At 36.9% G+C, this 21,900-nt stretch overlaps 1 protein-coding gene across 1 annotated transcript; it reads right to left on the bottom strand.

Annotated features, from left to right (window-relative positions):
• Positions 1 to 15,030: 15,030 nt before the first annotated feature.
• On the bottom strand, positions 15,031 to 21,629 carry LOC111908292 (uncharacterized). Its single transcript, XM_052764415.1, has 13 exons — positions 21,519 to 21,629; positions 21,062 to 21,413; positions 20,236 to 20,413; positions 20,105 to 20,154; positions 19,862 to 19,954; positions 19,687 to 19,775; positions 18,987 to 19,065; positions 18,824 to 18,906; positions 18,259 to 18,337; positions 16,458 to 17,070; positions 15,990 to 16,079; positions 15,504 to 15,900; positions 15,031 to 15,366 (listed from the first exon to the last, which is right to left on the bottom strand). Exons 1-13 carry the CDS (start codon positions 21,548 to 21,550, stop codon positions 15,234 to 15,236), a joined length of 2,268 nt encoding a protein of 755 aa, XP_052620375.1. The 5' UTR covers positions 21,551 to 21,629; the 3' UTR covers positions 15,031 to 15,233.
• Between the last annotated feature and the right edge of the window lie 271 nt (positions 21,630 to 21,900).

Raw genomic sequence — 21,900 nt, 5'->3', positions numbered from 1 at the left:
TGACAGAAAGGTCAGGTATGATATATGATATATGTGCTTTATGTGTTAGAGTATTTGTATTATGTGTTATATATGTGTATGGGCCGGAAGGCGATATATATTACGGGCCGGAAGGCAAAGTTATGTGGACCGAAAGGTCCGGGCCGGAAGGCAATGTTATGTTATGGGCCGGAAGGCGATGTGATGTGTGATGGACCGGAAGGTCGGCGTGGGTAAGGCCGGAAGGTTTACCCAGCAGGGACGGAAGTCCCCTGAGACACATGGACCGGAAGGTCGGGCCGGAAGGCGTATGTGCGTAAGGTATATTGGGGAACTCACTAAGCTTCGTGCTTACGTTGTTTATGTTATGTTGTTTCAGGTTCTTTCAGTAACGCGGGATGGCAACGGTTCGATTGTACACACCGAAGAAAGAGTTGTGCTTTGGAGGATCCTGGTTGTCTATTCAAATGAAAATGAAACTATATCTTGTAATTCGAATGTGAATAAGATTTTAAAGAAGTGTTTTAATATTAAATTGATTATTTAAATGAAAAATTTTGTTTTTGGAAATCACGGTGTTACAAATTGGTATCAGAGCCTTGGTTTGAGGGATTCGGACGCGCCTACGGGTAAATCTGGACTCAAACTGAGGAAGTAAGAAAAGGTTTTCCAAATAAATGGTTTTTCTAAAGTGAATAAGAGTTCAAAGAGAAAGCAAGAAAGAGCAGTGTGTACAATCAACCAGAGCCAAACGGTGATTTCCCAAAATACCCTTACTTTTGTGTTATGACATATCTATTATGCACTTTATGAGACATTATTGCATGCTAGAGACAGGCTAGGTATTTCATATCTTAGGACTAGAGTGGCCTGATGTGTGATGCCTTAGTCTAGGGTTTGCTGTTATATGTGCGTTATGCTTTTGTGTATATGTGATGAGTGAGAGTATCTAGTTGGAACGCACAAGGGGTAAAGCTACGGGGTACAGAAGTACTTCCGAGGATGAGCCGAGAAGGTGGAGCTACCACAGATGGGGAGTCCTATGTATGCTTCAATGCTCGAATGCTGCTTGCTTTGTGCTTTGTGGAGTTGTCGATGATGGGAGTCAGCTACTAAGTGAGTATGACGATACTCAGGAGGCAGAGGGCTGGCATCATTAGGAACTCTTCAGCAGCTGATAGCAAAGAAGTGGGAGGACGGTGGAAGGGACTAGGGAGTAAACCTAGCCAAATGAGTGCGCTGGTAGAGTAGAGGATTTCGCTGGAAAGCGAGCACGCGCGATGAGATGGGTGAAAGAGCAGGTTTATCAGCTACTTAGGAACTCTGGGATGGTCCGTGTGGAAAGTATGGGTAGATGTGGCAGGTAGTATGGGCCCGTACTACTGAAAGCAGAGGACCCATACTTGATACAGGGGGCATTCTAAAGGTCCTAAGGAACAGATTGAGGGGTGATGTTATGGTTCGGATACCATACATCGGAGCGGATACAGAGTGATGTTATGGTCCGGGCACCATACATTGGAGCAGATTGAGGAGTGGTGCTATGGTTCAGGTACCATACACCGAGGCATGTTGAGGAGGGATGTCATGGGATGAGTACCATGGTTCGTAGTGGATGATGCTTGTGGCTATCTTGTTATCCGGTTATCGATCGGACGAGCACGAGCGAGCGGGATGCGAGGGTTCGCGAGATCCTGCGTGATGAGGTCGCTGCATTGTTGCGGGCTGAGTCGCCAGAATTGTTTGGGTCGATCAGGACCACTATGATTGAAGTAGTTGGATGAGCGATATGCGGCTTTCGCAGAGACGGCTGCCGCGGCGGTTACAGCGGCTGTAGCAACGGCAAAGAAAGGGGCTAGTCGGGGTTTTCAGTATCGGGACTTCTATTATGCGAAGCCTCCCACATTCGATGGAGTTCAGGACTCGATTGTTGCTATGAGATGGTTATCAGACATGGAGGGGTGTTTCTCCACGAGTTTATGCCCTGCTGATCAGAGGGTGGGGTGTGCTCTGAACCTATTGAGGCTCGGGGCGAAGGATTGGTGGAGATTGACCACGAGGTCATTTTCCGATGCGCAGAGGGCTGCAGTTTCATGGGATCAATTTAGAGGGATGTTCAGTACTCGCTATGTTCCGCGGGATGAAAAGGAGAAATTGGCTCGGAAGTTCCTTAAGCTGAAGCAGGATTTGGAGTCGGTGACTGAGAGCACCGGGATGTTTATTGAGAGGGCGACGTTTTGCCCTGAGTTCGCTTCGGAGCAGGCTCAGATGTCCCGATATCCGAGTATGCTCAAGGGGGGGGGGGTATCAGACAGTTCGTGTCTGCGCAGAGGCGCGAGACCGTGATGGTATCGCAGGAGGCCGCCATGTGGCGTGAGTTAGAGGTTGAGTTGCAGTTGCGTGAGATGAGGCAGGCCCCGATGCAGTCGCAGTCGGCGCCGAAACGGCCCATGACCGTAGACGTTAGAATGGGGGATCGGAGCGGTCACACTTGTGGGAAGTGTGAGAGAGATGGCACCGGAGCTTGTTGGCCCAGTGGTGCATGTCGCAAGTGCGGAAAGGAGGGGCACGGTGCACGGGATTGTCGGCAGTCAGTGCCAATTCGAGATTTCAGGATTTGTTATCAGTGTCGGCAGGTTGGACATTTGAGGGTCAACCGTCCACAGTTTCCTGCAGGACCGGTGCAGGCTCTAGCATCGGCCACCTTGAGGAGTTCAGGAGGAGGACAGGATGGAGCAGAGCCCTAGGGCTCAGGGTCGTGCTTCTCGGCTTGCGGCAGAGGGAGACGGAGCAGTGCCGAAGGCAGCTGCGGGTATGATGCTCTCTTGATGTCTTGAGTAACTTGCGTTGATTGTGGCGTATTGTTTGTGCTGGTGTCTGGTGTGGATTTCGATGCGGTATTCGTTGTTTCACGGGTTTGGCATGGTTATGAATTGGTGCTTCAGGTTTTCGCTTGGCATTCGTTGTTCCCTGATGGTTTAGTATGATTATAGTTTGGTGTTTTGGTACCGGTAGCCTTGTGCGGTTTTCGATGCGATATTCAACCTTTGGCAGGTTGTGGGTTTGGTTATGGGTTATTGATTGGGAATTCCGTTGGTCATCGTTCGTGAGGGTTGATAGTGGAGATGCGGCACTGGGTTGAATGACGGGTAGCATCTGCAGTTGTGGAGTGGATAATTGAAAGATCGGATTCTTTTGAGCGGATTGATCAGGGAGGAGATGTGTTTTGCTGAGGGTTGCTTACGCTTGTGGGAAGCAGTCAGTGGGTAAATGTTCTCTTTGTGCAGGATGGTTCTGAAAGGTCGTTAATGACGATCGGTGGCAGTTAGTCAGTGCTTTAGTGGGGGAGAATTGTAAAATTCTCCGGGAGATCGATGAGTATGTAAGGGTGCTTAGCTGCCGGGATTCAGCAGTGTTTGTCAGCGCAGAGTATAGGCCGACGAGAGCGAGTGTCGGGTATGCGGGGCGGGATACAGACCTAGGGCATTCGATTTTGGAGGCCTGAGAGAAGGCCGGGATCAAGCTTGAGTAAGTAATCGGGGTTATGTGATCAGAGTATTGGTATGTTTGAGGAACGTGATGGGTTGTACTGCATTAATCCCACGGGATTATGTTGTGCATGTTTCTAGAGCCGGAACCGGAAGGTTCCCAGAGTTAGAACCTGAGGGTTCGCAGAGTTTGGGTGTACGGACCCACAGAGATATAGCCTCGAGTGGCTAGTATGTGTTATGAGAGTCGGTCCAGTCATACTGGAGACTCTGTTGGTATTGCTGGATTAGCTCGAGATTTGCGGATCGCGTATGTTGCAGTGTGATTGCATTGGAAGGTCTGGCCCCGGGTTATTGATCTGGTTTAGCTGAGGCAGTGATTTTGATGAGTGGAGAGAGTGCATGGGATTGAGAGCCCCTGCAATGAGAACCAGAGTATGTGAATAGCAGTTACGCGAAAAGGGTGGTGTCGCTTGGGGCGAGCACCGTGGCACCGGGTGGAGTGGCATTATGGCCAAGAGGGTTCCTTGGAAAAAGGAAAAGAGGAAGGTGTAACTCCGAAGAGGGTGCAGGTTCACGAAAGTGAAAGCTGCAGAGCAGAGTTATGGTTAGAGTATTTCGAGTATGGTTTTGAGCATCGTGTTCGCGGCAGTGGAGTAGGAATCCATCCGGTTGGGATGTCTGTTGAGGCTCAGAAGGGATGCATGGAGAGAGAGGATTTTAAATTCTCGGTGTGAATCTGATCAGAGTGTAGGGTGGATGTAGTGGTTCATCTTGGGAGATGTTCGAGGATATCATCAGTGTATCGGGTCTTTCCACCTGCGGGTGTTGGGACTAGTTCAGTAGGTGTATGTGATGGCAAGAGGGAACTTGTGAGAGTTGATCTGAGAGGGAGGGCGGATCTCTCAGTCGGTCCGGAATGGGCAAAGTGGGCTTTGGATCGGGGATCCGGTGGTTCAGGGTTTCCTAACCCTTATGGGTTGAGTGATCGTTGAGATTTGGAGCAGAATGCATCGTGGGTAATTTCTGATTACAGAGAGTTAGTGATCGTCTAGAGTAAGCAGGAAAGTTATGCAGGCAGACGCCGTTACGAGCATGTGATTCAGGTCAGCGACTTCGTATTTCTGATGGGGTGCTTCGATTTAGGAAGAGGGGTAAATGGGGGGCCCCGGTATGTCGGGTCTTTTCGTGAAGGTGCGGAGGTAGGAAGGGTGGCCTATCGTTTGGAGCTGTCAACGGAATTGGGACGGATCCATGACACTGGTATGTGTCGCAATTGAAGAGGTGTATAGCGGATGAGTCAGCAGTGGTTCTTCTAGAGAACGATTAGGTGGATGCGAGCATGTGTTACGTCGAGAGGCCAGTGGCCGTCGGAGATCGGAAGATCAAGGTTCTGAGGAACAAGGAGGTACCTCTGGTATTGGTTCAGTAGCGGTCTCGGGAGAGATCGGTAGTGTCTAGGGAAGCCGAAACGTGAGATGCGGGAGCAGCAGCCAGGGCTATTTTCAGAGTGAGACTTCGGGGACGAAGTCTAATTCTAGTGGGGGAGAATTGTAACAGCCCAAAATCTCAAGTATTGTTAAATTGCATTTTGGGGTGTTTTAAAGGGAAGACTCGGCGAGTTGGAGCAAGACTCGCCGAGTAGGGTCGCAGATTTGGTCGCGGGTTCGCGACTGGACTCGACGAGTCCAGGTATGGACTCGGCGAGTCGACGCTGTTCAGCGGAAACCCTAGCCGTTTCGTATTGGGTCGTATATAAGGGATCTTATGCCGTCATTGTTCGTCTTTTGGCCGATTGAGGAGAACCCTAAACGACTGTGGCATCTAGAGCAAGCTTGAAGGCCATTAGAGACTTTGAGGGAATTGTAGTGCAAGAAGAGGAAGGATTTTGGCCAAAGGAAGATCAAGGGGATCGAGCTCTGAGGTTTGACGACACAGAGAGTATGTTTTCAGGTAATGTTTCGGATCATTCCTGTTATTTTGATGTGTACACGGATTTAGGGTTTATGAAACCCATTTGGGGTTAGATGGATTGTTGTGTTATTATCCAACGTTTATAATCCTGTATTGGTACCCCTTAGAGGTCCAGAAGGTCCTATGTTTGTATATTCGGGAAAATATGTATCTCAGGAAGCAGTTTGATCGACTGCATGGCGTGGACTCGCCGAGTCGGATGATCAGACTCGGCGAGTAGCTTGAAGATTCACTGGGACTCGCCGAGTTGTTCTTCAGACTCGGCGAGTGGAGTCGGGGTGGCCCCGCGATTCTTCCAGGAGTGACTCGTCGAGTCAAAGAGGATACTCGACGAGTAGAAGGGGAATCTTAGAGGAATGAAGGACGACCAGACTCGCTGAGTCGCCAGGGAACTCGCCGAGTCCAGTCGAGCTGACAATGGACTGTTGACCAGAGTTGACTGGTGTGATTTCTTAGGGTCAGTTATCGTGGAGGATAGGAGTATTAATAAGGGATATATGATGTTACAGGGAGCTTGTAGCTCGGAGGATCAAGTGCAAGGGACTTTAGGAGTTGCTATCTTCCAGTGTCCGCGAGGTGAGTCTTCTCACTATACCTCACCCGGAAGGGTTTGATTGTGTGACCGGAAGGTCAAGTATGTTATGTGTTATGTTTATATGCTATAAATGGAAAGTTAGCTGCTACGCGTGATATACATGCTTATATATGGGCCGGAAGGCAAGGTATTATGTGACAGAAAGGTCAGGTATGATATATGATATATGTGCTTTATGTGTTAGAGTATTTGTATTATGTGTTATATATGTGTATGGGCCGGAAGGCGATATATATTACGGGCCGGAAGGCAAAGTTATGTGGACCGAAAGGTCCGAGCCGGAAGGCAATGTTATGTTATGGGCCGGAAGGCGATGTGATGTGTGATGGACCGGAAGGTCGGCGTGGGTAAGGCCGAAAGGTTTACCCAGCAGGGACGGAAGTCCCCTGAGACACATGGACCGGAAGGTCGGGCCGGAAGGCGTATGTGCGTAAGGTATATTGGGGAACTCACTAAGCTTCGTGCTTACGTTGTTTATGTTATGTTGTTTCAGGTTCTTTCAGTAACGCGGGATGGCAACGGTTCGATTGTACACACCGAAGAAAGAGTTGTGCTTTGGAGGATCCTGGTTGTCTATTCAAATGAAAATGAAACTATATCTTGTAATTCGAATGTGAATAAGATTTTAAAGAAGTGTTTTAATATTAAATTGATTATTTAAATGAAAAATTTTGTTTTTGGAAATCACGGTGTTACACGCAAGCAACCCCCATGTCCACTCCATGACAACCCACACTCCTCCCCACCATACCTTGTACTTTTTACCTCCCTCACAAGCCACCTCCATGCTTTAAGAGCTGGATATTCACCCTCTCTCCTCATTTCCTCTCATTTGTTCTCATTTCACAAGAAGATCAAACTCCTTTCTCTCTCACTCTCTCTCTCTAGAAATCCGAGATTCAAGGGCTAATCTTGAGAGTTTCCTCCACTTTTGGTAAGCATAATCCATTTCCTTTATGATTATCTCAATTATTTCCACTCAAATCATGGATATCTTACACAAATTCCATTATATTTGTGTTAGAGCTTCGAATCTTCAAGCGATTCTTCTAGTGTTCTTGGGTTGAACACTTCTCTTCTTCAACACTTATCTACTGAAATCACACAAGGTGAGTTCATACCCCTACATTTTCATGTTTTCTCAAGTTTTAGGGGGGGGGGGGGGGGGGGAATACAAGCCAAAACACCAAGAACATATCTAAATTCTTCTAACAGCTTTCATCAAAAAAGTTGGACTCCATTCACGGACTGTTTTGGACATCTTAAACATTTTAGTTTTCAAAACTGTTTTAGGTGCATGTAGTTCCACTTCTTAGCTTTAAAATGACTACTTGCACATCTCCATACAATTTTTCTACAATTTATGGTGATTTTTACAAAACTGCCTATCATTTCAAACACCAATCCGAACCAGTCTGTGATTATGGACTTTTTCACCTAAGTTGCAGGTCATTAAAAATCATGATAAAAATTATGGGTAAACTAGACACATTTTGGGGACTCCCAGAATTTACGGATTTAGTTTTCGACTTCGCATGATTTTTCTATAAAGTTTCAAAAACAGTGTAGAAAGGCTGAAAATTTGTTAACAGCTTGTAATTTTTACTACACTTTGTATTGTGTTGAGCAAAGTGTATATTGTCAAGTTCTAAGTATTGAATGTGATATGTTGTAAATTTTATCATCTTAAACTGAAAATAAGTCACGCATGATAAGATTATTCATTCATTTAGAACACGTATACATACATATAAACTATAATAAGCATAGTTTAATGGATTTTATAATCCTAACACCTTTTCATAAAAGAAGTTCTTATATATTACAAACGTTTTGGATAAAACTATAATAGGTATAGTTTTCAATACATCACATAATACACACGTACGAGAAGGGTACATTCATATGGAAAGGTTTTACACTCCCGCATACAACTTGTAAACTTGTTAACCTAAATTGTGAGACATTCTCTTTCCGTACGTCCGAGTGCGGAATATAAAATCCTGTACGTTATAATCAGAGTCTCCTGGAGGGAGAACGTGATAGTTGTATATAGATCTATATTGGGCTTGACACCCCACACCTAGCTGCTAGCTACAGTTGGACCTGCAGGTCTACGGGTGATAATTGTCATTTCAGTTAATCGACGCCTGAGAAACGTCGTGGCAGGTTCATTAGTCTTAAGTATGATTATAGCGGCTCACATAAGGATATAACAATACATAAAGTTTACGGGATTTTTATAAAACTTTAATGGGTTTTTATGTCGGTTTTTAAAAACCACTTTTATCTCAATAAGTACCGATATTACTGTCTACATTCGGTTTTTGGTATTTATGACTACACATCATTTGAAACCACATTTATAGCTTTAAGTATAGACGATACTTGTTATTTTCTCGGTCCTAAGACTTAGGACTACATATACATCAAGTATTAACAAACAAAAGAAGTTTCGGGAACAACATTTAATTCAAGTGCGTTTATGTCAATTTAAGCACATTTCATTTTCCTTTAATAAGAAAGGTTACTTATACATTTTGGTCATCGGTTATGTGACTACATTACATAAACTTTATAAAGAAAATATCGGATTTTCTGAATACATATCATATCATTTTTACAAGGAAAACAGTCTAATTCTCCAATAAAATCTCTTATGAACTCACCAACCATTGTGTTGACACTTTTTCAAACTGCTTGTATTCTCAGGAAATCGCTAAACAGGTAACCAAATACTTTTGAGGATGGGACGTTGAGGCGTCAAACTTATCTTATTTTGTCAACATATTGTAATTGAATTTGAAACATGTAATACATACAATGATGTAACTTTTTCAATTATATATATGTTGGTTGTGTTTACTTTCTTCACTATTACCATTGTTGTTATGATACTACACATGAAGTCCTCCATCCCTGGACGTTTCCGCCATCCTTGGTTCCGGGGTGCGACATAAGGCCTTTACTTGATCCATTTACTGTCCAAAATCTTGAAATAAGAAACTTCTCAAAGCAGGATGTTACAAGTTAGCTAGATTGCAAAGACAAACTATGTGACTAAAAGAAATTCAAAAGTGACCCAATGTTGTATTCAATCATTGATGGTTCTCTTGAAGTTTCTTGTGACTATAAGGTGAATTTACCTCATTTTTGGATCCCAATTTCCATAACCACACATGGTAAATACTTAGTAAGTACCTTCACTAATGTAAAGAACATCATAGTCAATTGAGTCATATAAAGATCTAATGACATTAGATATGCGTTTGTAGTTTGGTTTTGGTTTAGGAACTGATGCAATATAGGTATATATTTGATATGACAATCATTAAGTGGAGAAATTAATATTTGACGGAGATCAATCATTTCATTTAGAATATTATTGTGTTCTATTTTTGCATGTTGAACCACTTCAAGAATAATTTTTTATTTAAACATTCACAATCAGTCCTACTCTTGGAAGATAGTATTGAGTTAAGATTTTCATACTATTGGTAGATTGTTCATAGAGATGAACATAGCTAAGTCTTTTGACCAATACTGATGAATACTTGAAAATGGAGATTTTAAGTATTGGAGTAACCACACTTAAAGATTACTCCATGGATCATGTCATGAGTAAATTAAGACGACTATATTTCTTATTCTTCAAATGGAGATGCATGAGGTTTTGTCCTATAATCTGTTGTATCTTGGTTTTTCCCCAACGTTGTCCGTAACCGACATCTATACATGGTTTGACTAGATATTGCATGAGGAATATCACATACCTATGTATTAAAATCTTATTTGATCCTTATGCCAAAAATGGAGAAGTTGATATCTATGGTCCCCTTGATGATTTGGTGTTGACATCTAAAGTACACGGCGAAGCCCTAACTAAAATTAATGTGTTCAATTTAGCAGTTAGAAGTAGTCGTCACAAATATGTGTCTGGAAATATAATCTTGAATGTTAAGATTGACTATATCTATGTCTCTAATTCATATAGATGTCATGAAGATCAAAGGAATTTGAAGTCACTAGTCTTAGAACTGTTTATAGCATTCTTGCGATAAGTACAGTAGTTGTTAATAGCATTCGGGGGACTTGTTTTGTTAATTAATTAATAGTTTAATTAATTAATAGTAAATAAAGGAATATGGAATATTCTAGAATGATTTGAATACCATAGGTAATTATTATTATATTTGCTAATTATCTTTAGGTTTTCAAATCACCTCCCTATAAATAAAAGGTTCAAATCCTGGTTTTGACACTTGAGAAATATACCTCTAAGCTACCAAAGTTCAAAACTCACAAAAAAACCCTAAAGAATCCCTAATTATCATTCCCACATCATGACAGTTTAATTCCCACGTCATGGTCGAATAACAAAATCGAGATTTTGATTCTGTTTGAAGCTAAAGTTTGAGGATTACTTGGATCTGTTTCTTGTTTGCGTATTGGGTTTGATCATAGAAAAGGAATTCTCCTTTAGGTTATCTAGTCCAATCCACTAGCTTGGAGAAGAAGAAGCCAACTAAGAAATCGAAGGTTTTTTTTCTATATATTGAGTATTAGATCAAATTGTTTATCGTTTTCATTGCCTTTTGTTTGTTCTAATGAGGCTCGAAACTCATCAGTTGCATGATGCACATTTGGGAGAGCATGTTCAACCACCTCCATAGATCCATGTGGTTGCTTCGTCTGCTGCGAGTGAACCATCTTTCAGGGGTGTATCATATGTTATTAGTACACAATTTTTAGTGGGTGTGTCCTGAACACAAGAATCCTCTCATGTTGCTCGCCCTCAAGGAGATATGAATAAGTGATGTTCTTTCAAGTCATTTATGGTGTGAAAACCAAATGAATATGAAGGAATTCATGATCTGAATGTGACTATGAAGTGGATCATCAAAACTAATCGAGTTCTTAGAGCTAGTGGTTGTCGTAACGACCAGAAAGTGATTTATGTTTCTCAAGTGCTTAAGGTCCAAGCCCTTATTTGGTGGGAAAAAGTATGTCAGACTTTGGGAGATGACGTAGAGGCTAATATGTCTTTGGAAGAGTTTATCAAACACATCAAGGCAAATTATTGTGCTCCACGTGACATTAAGAAGATGGTGGATAAGTTCTTTGATTTGAAGAAGGGAGAGTTGGCAGTAGAGTAGCACGCGAAGGAGTTCTCTGATAGGATGATGTTTATAGGGGATATTCTCCTAACTAAAAGGGGGTCACATTAGTCGGTTTGTGAACGGTTTACTCGTTGATTATGAAGTGGAAGTGAAGAAAGTCAATACCTTGGATGATGCAATAGTGGCTGCTAAGAACATATAGGACATGATTGCTAGGAAGACTAGAGAAAAACATCAGGTGGGAGAGAAAAGATCTCAATAAGAGCAAGGTGGTTCTAGAAAGAAGGGTCGATTTTCTAGTGGTATCTCAAAGAAGGGGGAGATTCCTAGTTGCAGAAGGTGTGGAAAGTTTCATTATAATGAGTGCAAATTTAGGAGTAAAGTGTGTTACAAGTGTGGAGACCTCAATCACAAGTCATTTGAGTGTAAGAAGGAGATCAAAGATGTAGAATGTTATTTTTGCCATGAGAAGGGGCACATCAACCCAAATTGCCCCAAAAAGAATAGTGGGAGGGTAACTTTAAGTGCTAGTAAGAAGTCGGGACGGTGAAGGTGAGAGCTCATGCATTCTATTTGATTGTAGAAGAAGCTAAGGAGGCACATGATGTGGTGTCAGGTACAATACTTGTAAACTCCCTAATTTCAAGTGTTTTATTTGACTTGGGTGTAGATTTTTCTTTTGTATTTCATAATTTCCGAAAGAAATTTGATATGCCTTTAGTACCCCTTAGTGAGATTTATATAGTAGAGGTAGCAACCGGAGAGCATGTTACGATACGTTAAGGGTACCCAAATTGTTGTATAGAAAAAAATGGAGAAAAGTTTGAAGCAAGGCTTTTTGCCGATAGGGGTGAGAGGTTCTGATGTGGTGCTAGGGATCGATTGGTTGTCAAGGTTGTTAGTTTTCTAAGCATCTAAACACATGATCATAGCAATGGAAACAAAATAAAATTCTATGTGTTCATGCAACCTAAGGATATAATTTTCATGCTATTACTGTTACCCTATAAAAACATAAATAAGGAAGAACTACATACTTCTCTTGCAGCTAGCGACCTTCGAGCTTGTGATATTATGTGTGTCACCTTGTTTGGATGAAAGGATCCAAACCATAACTTCTTCATACAAACTCTGTTCTCGACATTATTTATATCGATGAATTCGTATTTACGAGGAGATCAACTTTTGTTTAGATTGTTTTGTCTAAAAAGCAACCAATCTCCAATTCACTTTTTATGACACACATTATTGTGTCGGGTTGAACGCGAAATTTCGAAAAATCATAACTTCTTCATAACGAAGTAAATTTAGGCGTTCTTTATATCCACGGGATCTTCATCACGACTACAACTTTCGTTAAGATTATTTATCCTAACGATCTTTTATTTTTAAACTTTATTTTATTGTTTCAACGATAAATTCTATAATAAGATTTTCTACAAATATTATATACGCATAATATTTGTCCACATAACGTGTATACAATAAATAAATATGCACATAGTTTGTAACCCGTATAACAAAAAATTATCTTATTAAAGGATTTTAATTATTCAATAAAATGAATAATTATTAGTAAAATCACTTAATCGTTTAGCCCCCACTTACCGGCGTTACAGTAAACAAAGGTGTCAAACACAAAGAGATTTGATATGATTTAATTTAGATAATAAAGCAAATAACTAAATTAAACTTGATTTATAACCAAACTAAAGCAAACGAAACACAACCAACTTGATTTATATCGATTTAAAGTACTTCCATTTAGATTTTGAATCATCTTATTTTCTTATGGTTGATTTATTAGAGTGCAATGAATTTAACAAGTTGATTATTTTGACTAGTTATCTTGATCCGATGAACTAATTCTAATAATTACAAAGAAACTAACACAATGTTCATGTGATTAGCTAACTAAATAACCAATTAAATACTCGAATTATAAATGAATTAATCTAGTGATTTCTTATCAATGATCATGACAATTAATCTAGCATGCATAGATATATAATATTTTCTTACATATTCAAGTTAAAAATTATATTATCTAACCCTAGAATTTGGTCCATCACTAGTCTTAACAATTTATTATAATAAACTAATTAAGATACAAGTTCATATAATTAGATTGGTCCTCTAAATTACAATAAACTTGGTTGTAGATAATAAAAATCGAAGCTTTGTTACATAAGGTAAACTATCAATCATGTGTAATAAATAATCAAACTTTATACATCCATCTAATAAATCAAACCATAGTATTTAGGAACCATCTAAAAGGTTTTATCCCATAATCTCTACTGAAAATAGAAAACAATCATAAAAGTATTGTTAATCATGATGTCTAAGACAAGCCTAATGATTAAATAATTTTTCCAATATTTGATCTTTAAAACGATGTTGATATCGTGTTCTTCAGCCTTCAAATCGACCAAAAAAGGTTATAAACAACTTTTGTCTTTGTACCAAAGGTTTCCCGTGGCTACGCATCGAACTAGGGTTGTGAAATCATATATTTATAAAGTCAACAACGTAGCGTCGCGACCCTTTAAATGTCGTGCCGCAAAAGCTAATCTGCATCCAAGTCGGTCACGATCTTCTTGTTATCGTAGTCCAAATTTTCTGAATATGATGGGGTGCGGCGTGCTTTTGAAGAGGGCATGATGCGCTTTTGATTTTTTCTGCCAGTTTTTGTTTTTCAGTCCTTATCAGCTCCAAATCAGTTCCAACTTCTACATTTTGCTGCAAACCACAAATTTAGCTGTAATTATTCAATTCAAAGCATTTTAAGTATCTTTTATCTTTAATTATATAAATTAAGCATTTTAAGTATCTTTTATCTTTAACATAATTCCATTTCAATATTCCTTATTAAGTTTTTGTTCCTAATGTTAGTGAAGTCATTTAAAAAAATTTGTAGGGTATTTATAAAATAAACTCAATTCACTTGTTGGTAACAGGTAAAATAACAACGAATAGGTAAAACTTGAGTATTTTTTGAAGAAAAAAAAAGTATTTAAGTATTTTCTTTTTTTTGAAAGCTTTGTATTGATTTAGAATCGTCCATGCAAGCATTTGTTTACATTGATAACCCATAAAACATAATGTTATTTGTTTAGAACTTCATTTTATAACCTGAATGATGATAAGTAAAATCTAAGTTATAAGGCAAAAATATTTTTTTCAAGTCCAAACGATAACAACCAAGATAACTTTCAAAACCCAAACCTCGTGCCAACCAATAGCAAAGAAAAAATTGAAAGGTTAAACCCAACCCATAAATAGTTACAAATAAAAATCTACCTCTTCTAATAAATGAAACCTAAAAATGACATGTGTTAGTTTTTTAAATGTCTTTTTGACACGTGTCATTTTTCTATCATTTTTATTATTTCTATTTTTTGGTAAAAAATCAAATTCAATTCAAATTTTGAAAATACAAAATCATATCCTAATAACATTATTATGTTTATTTTGTTTAACAAATTAATACATAACTACTTACAATCGACAATATCTTGGTTTTTTTTTACATTTATTATTTTTTTATCTATATAAAATTTTTAAATATACGGAGCGTAATTTCCACATGTTATAACCTAATTTAAAATATCTTTGACTCATTGTATGAACTATAAATCTACCTACACTTCCCTACTTCATTATTATTAAAACTCTTACATGTCTTTTATTTTTAGGTTAAGCTTTGTAAAGCTATTTCTAATAATGGGAACAAGAAGGACATTTACGTCTTTTCCTCAAACAAGATATCAAAAGCAAATCTTTTATCCATAGGAGAAAATTATATTTTTTGTCAACATCCGTCACAATCTCAGTCTAAGTCCAATGAAAGGAAGAGAAATGCAGGACAACGTAGTGCAAACATGCCACAACAGCCAAGTTAACGTTACCAATCTCAAACTAAGCATTTCGGGTACAATAACACATCTACCAATAACTACACATTAAAAAAAAAAAAAAAAAAAAAAAAAATCATTTCTTAAATTTTTTTTAACTACACACAGATCAACTAACACAACGTAAAAAAAAAATATATTACCACAATCGTTTTACTTTTTACAGTCTCTGCTTCTTTGAAACAAAGCGGATTCCTTGTTTTCCAAGATCCACATTCATTGCTTTTCCATCATCTAAAGTAACCAATACAGTTGACGTATCTTCACAAAATTCAATTATTGTTCCCTTGTGCCTAACATTATATCAAATCACAATTTTCACAAAGGTTAAATGTCATCTCATTTATGTAATTCTAATGACAATTATTGTTTTTTTTAATTAACAATTCTAGTTAAGTTAAAATTTTATTTTCTAAAAAAAAAAACTCACCAGGAATTATTGGATGGGTGATGAACTTCAACGATTTTTCCAATTGCATGTTTTCCCAACTTTTGAATTATCCATTTCGCATCCATGATCTCATCATACGAGTTTCCATCCCCTTTCTTCTTATTTTTATTTTTATTCTTATTATTATTATTATTATTATTATTATTATCTTCTTCTTGAACAAAAGATGATGACTTATCCATAAAAGTCAAAGGTCTCTTTCTCTTTGACCTTTGACCCTTCACAAAGCTCTGATCATCTGAATACGGGTTCTTGAATTTCAGTCTCAACGAAGGCGTAACTTTTTCACTTCCACTGCCAGGTGTCACCCTCCTATTCGTGCTCCTTTTACCAAACGAAACACCGGTTTCATCATCATCATGGTTTAAGCTGTCTCCTGCAGATAAAAATATAAAGAACAAATATATTATTTTTATTTTTGAAAAACTTTGTAATATAAATTAATTAATAAATAATAATCACTACCTTCTACATCAGAGAGCTTAGATGAGTTTGCATTTGCAAGCATGTCCAAATAATTATCTTTTGGTCTTTCTTGTACCATGTCTTCACCACCTGTAATAAGCCACACAAACATATAATAAAATAAAGCAAATATTTCAAAGAGTAAATTACACGAATGGTCCCTATGGTTTAGGGTAATTTGCACATTTGGTTCCCTAACTTAATTTTTTAGCTTCGAAAGTCCCTACTGTTTGATTTTGTTACGCGCTCGGTCCCTGTCTTACCTAAAAATACTATTTTGCCCTTGATTTTTAATTTATTTAAATAAACACAACCCCAACCCCTTACCTTACCTTACCTTACCTACCCCACCTATTTAAATAATAGTCTTTTTAGGGACTAAGCGTGTAATTACCCCAAACCATAGGGACCATTCATGTAATTTACTCTAAATTTCAAATCAAAAATAAATTTTTTTCAAAAACATACGATTTGGAGTGGTCAACGGTTGGTCAACGAGGGAGTTTGACACATCAGACCTTGGAGAATTTATTGAAGTTTTATTATGTCTCCCACCCAAATGTATAACCAATTTTCTCCCCTTAATGTCCTTTGATTTAACATCTTTTCCACTCTCCTCCTTCATTTTATCTTTAAAAAACTTAAAACTTGTCCCAGAAATCTCATTAACAAGCTTGTTTTTGTTTTTATACAAATCCGATTCGCTGCTTCTAAAAGACTCCACATCTTCATCTTTATTACTATTATTATCGCCTGTGATGGATCCAATAGATTGAGCATCACTGTGTCCTTTTTCCTTTCCATATCTTTTAGAAGATTTTTTTTTGTTTTTTTTATTAGGGGATTTGTTATCGGTTATTCCTTTGAGGGAAAACTTTAAGGAATGGCCATATTCTTTTTTTAGAGGAGGGGGTGGGGGTGGGGGTGGGGTATCATCATCTTCATCTGAATAAGGTGAAATTGCAAATATTTCTTCTTGTGTTGGTAATCCTGCTGCAGCTCTTAAGCTAGTGATTAAGTCATGTTCAGCTTTGTCTCTTCTTCTCCAGAGCTCCTGAACAGCATCTTCAAGATCCCGAACCTGAAAAAGTAAATGGATTGGAATATGATTTGGTTGGATGGAATTGAAGGAGGAATGGAATGGAATGAGTTATTACATTCCATGGTCTTGTTTGGTTACACGTGTAGGAAAGAATTGGATTTTCATATGAATTTTTTCATGGTATATGTAAAAATACAATGTATAGTTTTAACTTTAGTCTATACATTATATATATATATATATATATATATATATATATATATATATATATAATGATTTTTTTCATCAACAAAAGCAAAAAAGTAAATAAAGTAAAAGCTTATCAAAAGCCAAATGAAGATAATAACGAAAAGGAAAAAAAAATTGTTTTTGATTTCCTTGTAGAATATAGGGTTAAACTTATAAAAGACCTTATGATTTGTATTTTTTAAGGATTAAACCTCAACTTTATTTTTTTTCCTGAAAAAGACCTTGCATTTTTTTGTTTTTTTCAATTTGGCCGTTTTAGTCATTTTTTTCCTGAAAAAGGTTGTAAAATGTGAGGGCTTTTTCAGGAAAAACTAAAAATGTTGAGGATTTATTCGGAAACAGTTGGAAGGTTGAGGGTTTTTTTCAAAAAAAAGACAAGTTTTTTGGAAAAAAAAAATGAGAAAACACAAGGTGTTTTCAGGAAAAAGAATAAAGATAAGGTTTAGAAAAAACACAAAATATAAGGTCTTTTATGAGATTAACCCTAGAATACAAACTGTAACTTAATTAAAATCGCCAAATTTTTTAAAGATTTGTAACACTAACAAAAGGGTTTTATGCAGAAAAGTCCAATTATTTGGGGAAATTTTTTGATAAAGTTTAAACACAAAAAACCCTGACTATTTAACATTTTGCCCAAATTAACAAAAAAATCCTTTTTTTATTTTAACAGGAAATGACAGATTATGTGATTTTCCCAAAATAATCAGACTTTTCTTTTCAAAAAAAAACATTTAGGACTTTATCAAAAGATTTCCCAATATAATGGGATTTTTCTTCATAAAACCCTTAAAAAATACATAAATAAAAATGGGTTATACTGATACTCCAATAATTTATTACATTTCATGATTGAATAAAGAAAAACACCCCCTAAGGAATGAAGATTAACAAAATGCTTCGAATCATCAGAGTTGTATTCCAATGGAATGACCAATTCCATTCCTTCCATGATTTTTTATTTATAATTAATTATACCTGGTAACATTCTCCACGACATGTAGCACAACTGTATTGCAAGTGATTATCCACTTGAAACTGTAAATACCTTTCATCACTGCATAAATGTTCCACAGTTATAAGAAATATGCATTTTATTTTTTTGGCTATAAGTAAGAAATATCAACAAAATACCCTTTATTTGTTTATTATGGCATCTTACTTCCATTTCTTTCTACTTCAAAAAAAAATCTTATCAAGAGACACTGTAATTTGAAGAATGTAACCACTTATAATATTCCACTTTCAATCTTATTATTATTATTATTCCCAAACTTCATATTTGGATAACATCATGTATGTACACTTTAAACAGATTGTTATAACATTTGTATGTAGATTGTTTCAATATTTAATACTCAATCAACTATATAAACTATCTACCATATGTAAAGAGTTTATTTTTGCATATGCAATAAGTATGTATATAGATGTAACAAAAAATCAAGTTCTTAATAGTTAAATATATGTATTAGAGCTTTCAGTTTAAATACATAAAGCAATAGAAATAATTAAATATATCATAATAAGGTGGAAAGAAAACCTAATTCCATCACAATGACAATGCACCCATCTTTGACAGACATCACAACAAACCATAGGTGTAGATTCAGAGTCTCTATACACCTGTGAATTAATTGATACAAAAACACACTATCAGTTAATTTATAACAATAGATATTTAAAAAATAAATAAATAAAGTTACCTTTAAGCAAACGGGGCAATAATTTCCCTTCACAAATAATCGTCCACAAGCATCACAACAAGTATACCCAAGAAACCACCTTCAAAATGTTATAGTGGTAATGAGTAACAATGATAATATAATGTAAAAGAAACCATCTTTACTTCACAAAAATTGATAAAAAAAGAAAGATTGCATAGTTCTCAAATAGATAACAGAAACTATGAGAAAGAAAAAAAGGAAATAGAAGAAGGGTTTCATATTATTTGATAAAGTAAGATTTTTAACATGATAGAAACTTATTGAAACTAGAAACAAAACTGATTAAAAATATATTTTACAGTAATGTAATGACTTTTCCTATCTTATATTATTATTTTTACTTTGTACGCTATCTACTTAAAATTATTAAATTTGTATTTATATAATAAGTTAAAAACTAAGCATGACAAGAACTTATTAAAACCTCAAACAAAGTTAGTAAAATATACTTTTTGAACTTTTTGAAACATTAAAAAGCAATTTAATTAAAGTTATGAAACTTTTAAAAAATAGGTTAAGTTATAAGTTTCATTCAATTCCACAATGTGAAGGAGAAAAAACAGTCTATAGCCATGGAATGAAATCATTCAAATGGAAGGAATAGAATGGTCCATTCCATTCCATTGGAGATTTCAATTCCATTCCTTCATTAATTCCATCCTACCAAATATAGCAATACCTGAGACTTGATCCATTCCCTGGGACTGTAGATGCACAGCTGTGACACTTTGTATGCTTGGGGCACAAATAAGGTCCTTTACTCACATTCTGCCAAATTTCAAAAAATTAAAAAAACATCATTGATTATAAAACCAAAAAATAATAATAATAATAATAATTAATCCATACTTTACCTTGTGAGGAGGATGCTGACAGTAACAATGATATGCAGCATCACACCTTTTGCAAAACATAAGCTTGTTTGGATCACCTGTTCTTCTGCATACCTATAGTAACAAGTTGTTCAATATATATGCTATTTTTTATATATATGTCACATACTAAATAAAAAAACAATCATTCAATAGGAAATACATTCCTTAATGCATGGACAGGATTGTTACATGTTGAGTAAAAGTTTCATAACATAAAATTACCTCACATATTCGACATGAAGGACATGTCCAAGAAGTCCAATGAAATAAATCTGGAGTCAAGATTTCAATTAGGAAATAGGAATAACAAGATATAAGCAATAATGACATTTATTAGCAAAAACAAATTGTACCTCTATCATGAGCCCATGTTTTCAAACAGCTTCTGTGATACTTCTTGTTACAAGTTTTACATGATAGCATCTTCCTTGCTCTCACACTTCTTTCATTTTCTCCAGAAAAACAAAGGCGACACATTACTTTTCCATTAGAGAGAACTTGCTCTTCTCCAGCTACATCTTTATTTACACCCTGATTTAAACATATGAATGAGAGATGATATGACATCACTTCCCAATGTGTGAATAAAGCTTTGACCATTTAGGTCAACATATTTACCAAAAAAGATGAAATGAAGAAATTATGTGAAGCATGGAGTGGATTAAACTTCTTTTATTCTCTTAATATTGAATCTTTAGATAGTTTACAAGATGATAGTCCATATAATTGAAATTACTTACTAATGTTGCAAATGGTATCTCTATAAACTATAAGCATCACAGTTTGAAGCTTTCAAAATGCAAGAACTAGAAATGTAATTTCAGTTATTTCTATTACAGCCATGGCTTTTCTTCAATACAGAAGCTTGCTGTTATCAGTTACCTATCAGTGAATGGCTTTCCCGATGACTATGACATCAAATTATGCCATGGATTTCATTTTCAAGTTCGTTTTCTATTTAGACTGTTTACACACATACACAGATGCTATAAGAGGATGAACTTTCGTCAATAGAGATGTCTTCTTGGCTTAATTGCTTGTTTCAAAGAGGCTGTGACAGTTTAAAACCTGTTTTTCATAATGATTTCGCTAGACCACACACAATCCTACTCCCCACGCATCTCAACTAACACAGAATTCCGGAATAAATTTATAAAAAATTACGAAAAACCATCTTACCTCCGGATCCCCAGATTCAAATCTCCGAGCATAATCCTCCGCCACCAATGACGCGGCAGCCGCCTTCTTTTGCATCGCCGCCCGCTTATTCTGTGCCGATAACATCTCATCCGCAGCATCTTCACAACCTCCATCAAAAACCACAGCATTAGGAGTCACTGTCACCTGTGGCGGAGGAGGCGTAACATCGACCTTAGGGACAAGAACCTGTACCCTTTTCTTATCGTCTTTAATCAACCATGGATCATCCAAAAACGCCTTGAGCCTATCAATTTCCTCCAAGAACCCAATTTGCCCCTTTTCATTCTGTACCTCCCGTGGAAACCCTAGCGAGCAGTAGCAAATTCGACGACTAGAATCAAGAGAAAGAAACTGTTAGACAAAGATATAGAGAGAGCGGGAAATGTGTATACGCTTGTTATATATACATGGAATTTGGTGGTGAAAAACAGATTACCATGTAATTGGGCAGGCGACGTGAAAGGCCATCGTAGCAATGAGAAATTGAGGGGTTTTTTGATGAGATTTTAAAGGTTTAAGCGATTTTATATTTAAAGTTTTAAAAGGACAGAAAAATTGATGTCCCTGTCACCATATTATTAGTTAGGAATATTATATCTTTAAATTATTTTATACTTTATAAATTATTTATATAAAATCAAATCTTGTTACACACAATTTTATTCTATCATTATCACCCTTAGATTTAATAAACGACACATATATTCGTCATTTCGTGTATGAGTTTATAAACTAGTGTTAACATAAATTTTAAATTGTTGTGTCTTACACGTGTTAAACACAAATTTATATGTTTAAAGATTTATTAGACACAAATT

This window comes from Lactuca sativa, chromosome 1 (assembly GCF_002870075.4).
Source record: "Lactuca sativa cultivar Salinas chromosome 1, Lsat_Salinas_v11, whole genome shotgun sequence".
Lineage (NCBI taxonomy): Eukaryota > Viridiplantae > Streptophyta > Magnoliopsida > Asterales > Asteraceae > Lactuca > Lactuca sativa.
Note: the sequence above shows the minus strand (reverse complement) of the source record. Positions and strands in the feature narration are given on the sequence as shown.

Coding starts and splice junctions, on each gene's coding strand:
- LOC111908292 (XM_052764415.1), bottom strand. CDS start 21,550: ATGGCCTTTCACGTCGCCTGCCCAATTACATG. Junction 21,414..21,518: donor GTCGCCTGCCCAATTACATG/GTAATCTGTTTT, acceptor TCTTGATTCTAG/TCGTCGAATTTGCTACTGCT. Junction 19,776..19,861: donor GTCAGCATCCTCCTCACAAG/GTAAAGTATGGA, acceptor GAAATTTGGCAG/AATGTGAGTAAAGGACCTTA.